At 37.8% G+C, this 3,772-nt stretch overlaps 1 protein-coding gene across 1 annotated transcript in view; it reads right to left on the bottom strand.

Moving 5' to 3' along the window:
* Positions 1 to 389: 389 nt before the first annotated feature.
* THOC2 (THO complex 2) overlaps positions 390 to 3,772 on the bottom strand; it is a 50,080-nt gene continuing 46,697 nt past the window's right edge. The window contains exons 37-38 of the mRNA XM_008936239.1: positions 3,609 to 3,681; positions 390 to 1,255 (exon numbers count right to left, since the gene is read on the bottom strand). Coding sequence (XP_008934487.1) covers positions 3,629 to 3,681 — 53 coding nt within the window. The 3' untranslated portion in view covers positions 390 to 1,255; positions 3,609 to 3,628. The remainder of the gene's footprint in view (positions 1,256 to 3,608; positions 3,682 to 3,772) is intronic.

The following is a 3,772-nucleotide window of genomic DNA, read 5'->3' as shown; positions in this document are numbered from 1 at the left end:
GGGTGCAGGGGTGGAAAGTAGTCACACTTGTGACCTAAAGACTTCCAGACCTGCAAATTTCTTACCCAGGTGAACATTTGAGATGGTGGCTTCACCAAAGCCACCATCATGTTCTGTCAGAGCTTTGTGGGAGGGACAAATGGCTCAAGAGAAAGATGTAAACATGACTGACTGCAGGAAGGCAACCCCTGAGCTTCTCAAAACCACTGGAGAAGCACAACACCAGCACCCCTCTCCAGCAGGCACCACAGTCTCTGTCCCTTGCCATCCAACCAGCAAGCAGGTAGAGAGTGCCTCACAAGCACAGGCAGAACACACCCTCCCACAGTGCCAGCTGGATCCAAATCTTCCTCATGCACAGAGCAATAAAGTGACCACACAGAGAATGATTTACGACCCATTGAGAAAACTATTGTTTATTTAGAAAAAAGGTTACACTGGTAGAATTCAGCAGATAAAAAAATTCTTTTTTTTTTTTTTTAAAAATGTCATTGTGAAACTTTTCAGACTAAAGTTCAGCAATACAAAGCTCCTGTAGCTGTAATTGGAGTTTAATTTATTTCAGTTTTGAAGAGAGCATTTCCAATCAGTCTAAAAACGACATGACAAACAGAAAGTGTGGCAGGGGACAACAGAGCACAGGTTTAGAATGGGAGGGGAGGGACAGGGTTCATTCTTTGTTTCTTTAAACAAGTCAACGTTGTACACAATATACAAATAATCCCTAAGCATTGCATGAAAACAGTGCTCCCACTCAACTTCTTTTTTTTTTTAGTCACTGATATTAAAAACAGGCCAAGTAATAAATAAAAACTGAGTTTAAATGAGGTAAATCCAAAAAGGTTCAATAACTGTTTATTTGTGGTTTTCAAACATCTATAAGAATGCATTTCAGATTGAAAGAATTACTAAACTCAGGCAGTATTTTCGACAACCTAAAGTGGAACTCTGTACACATGAAACCTCATTTGCACTATGGCAACTGTTTGTTTGCAGCACATTGTGCTAAAATATGGAACAGGTAACACTTTCAGCCAGGTACTGAAAATAAATGTGTAAGAAACTAAGCAACAAGTTAAAAATACAGTAATGTACAACTCAACAATTTAATCCTCAGCATGGGGAAATAAAGCAGAGAACTGAATAATTTAAGGAGATGCAGATGGGTCCTCTTCACTCACAAATTTCTGTGCAATCTATACTCTGGAAAATACATTTCTGGTCACAGCTGGGTATCTTCCCAATTCAATCTCACCTGCACAAGAAGCACATAATTGGAATTAGATGTTGTTCATACGAATGCTGACCTCACAAGCTTAGCATTTTATTGCATTCACAATTCAGAGAATGAGGGAGAAAAACAAATACTTTCATCAGTCATTTATCCCCTAGCTCTAGTTTAATCCACAGCAAGGACTACATTAATGTGAGCACTGCACTATAAGTAGTGAAACACCAATTTAAAGATACAAATAAGAAACAAGTAGTTACTTGTGAAGGTAAAAACTCTTTTAGAAGTACAACCCCCTCAAAATGTAACTGCCTCTAAATTAGGCAAGAAATAAATGCAGACAATCAATGTACATCAGAAAGAACATTACAGAAGGTTAAACAAAACAAGAACACAGCATCAGATTCCACAACTGTCCTCAGTAGTGAACTTCATCTACCAAGACTGCTATATTTTTTCCCTCAAAAGTAACATTGGAAAAAAAAAAAAAAAAAAGGTATCCATCCACAGTCAGACAATAATGGCTATGAAGGACAAAGTGTTAAAAAGATTCCACAAATTCCTTCCACAGAGTGCTCATATTTTCAGCTTGGAAGCTATTCACAGAAGCATCTTCTATTATTTCAGGATGAAAAAATAAAATTAAATGGTACTAAGAAGCAATGGCCTGAACCCCTCCTTTCTACCAACACCCTCCAGAGAGCACATGGCATCAGCATGAGCTTTGTTACCCAAAACCTCTCCCCACATCTGCCCTCAGCTTCAGTGGCTGAACGAGCAATGGCTCTGAATGAAACTCCTGAGACTTGTCCCAGTAACCCCCCATTTGTTCTTTACAGCCACAATCCACGTGTGGAGACTTTTTCAGATGACATTTCTAGATGACCAAAAGATTTCAGAATTCAAATTTTGTTTGTTTAGTTGGACCCTCATCCAAACACTCCTCTAAGTACTATACAAGACATCCTATGATCCTTTGGCTTCCTGGAAAAGAATTCCCAACAGCAAACCATTCACTTTTCAGATATGGTCTGTTTTAGTTAGAGGCAAACAGACTATGACACAGCCCCAGGCTCTTCTTTCTCAGACATCTAAAGTGAGTACAGCCACTACAAGGAGCAATGTTAAACTTGAGAGTCCACAGCCAATCAATCTCTCCAATAAGTTTTGCCACATAATATAACCTTCAGCATTCTCAAAAACAATACCCATATAATTAAATTTCAAAAGCAACAAGATTGGGAGGGACCTGTGAGGACTGTCCAGTCCAACACCATGCTCAAACAGTAGAGCTAACTAATTAACTAGAGCAGGTTGCTCAGGACCACGGCCAAGTTAGTTTGAGTACCCTACAGCTGGCAGCTCTGCCACCTCTCTGGGCAAACTTACAGTTTTTGACCATCCTCAGAGTAAAAAGACTCGTGCTCCCCCCAGTATCTTTAAATGGAATTCACAACAAATGGTGTTTGTGAAAAGTAGCATCACTTTCTCCAACAGCCAAGACAGTCATGAAAACAAGATAAAACTTCAGCCCCATCAATCCTTCTTCAAAATCTGAGACAAAGGAGGAATTGTGTGTTTAAAAATGTTGTCCTTCCCCACTCTGTAGCAGTATCAGTTTGTCTGGTGCAAAGGAAAACTTTGCCTGCCTTACATGTAGTTCAGCAGTTAGACCAGTATTACTTTGTGAAAGCAAACCATCTCAAACCATGAAAAATGTGACTGAATTGAAAAAAAAAAATATTGGTTCTACTTCATTTCTGCTTGTGTTCATTTTGAGTGTTCATAGAACCTACAAACTTTTCAGAGACAATTTATCAGTTCTAAACAGAGAACAAAAAGAATTATAAAGCACTTGGACAATTTTTGAACAGAGAGAGTATTAATATTTAATATTAAGAATATTTAATATTTGTTGAGTACTCTCAGTTATTTCAATGTTTACCCAAGATATACATACTTTTAATGTATAATTGTCTACTGATTCCTGTAGAAAGCTCAGTAGCAGTGCATGACAGGTAGGTCAGGTGAACTAAATTAAGTTTAAATTAAGTTCAAGTAAGAACTTGAGCATCTTTACAATCTCTGTGCTGATGATGGGGAAAGGTTTTTCTCCCCTGGGTTAGACTTTTTAAAAAACACCCACCCATTTTTAAAGAACAACCATCCCAAAAAATACCCCCAAAACAAACAAAGAAAACCACAAACAAACAAAACAGAACCAAAAAAAAACCACAAGAACCCCCAAAAAACAGAAACAAAAACCAACCCACCCCTAGGTAATTTCATCCCTTTTAAACACAGGCTGGTTGGTTTGTGTATCCTTTACCAGTCAAAAGGAGCCACAGCAAATACTAAGAGTAATCATAATTTTTACCTTGACTGGAACAATCTTCATTATCTGTGCTTGTCTGAAGATTTATGAGTAGATCCAGCGTTAAGGACAAAAAATACAATTTGACTACATATAACAAAAGCAAGTTCATTTTCTGTATTTTTTTTTTCCTCAAATGTTGACATGTAAAAGGATATTGTTTCTTT

This window comes from Merops nubicus, unplaced genomic scaffold (genome assembly GCF_000691845.1).
Source record: "Merops nubicus isolate BGI_N331 unplaced genomic scaffold, ASM69184v1 scaffold21732, whole genome shotgun sequence".
Classification (NCBI taxonomy): Eukaryota; Metazoa; Chordata; class Aves; order Coraciiformes; family Meropidae; genus Merops; species Merops nubicus.
The sequence above is the reverse complement of the archived record's forward strand: the minus strand, read 5'-3'. Positions and strand labels throughout refer to the sequence as shown.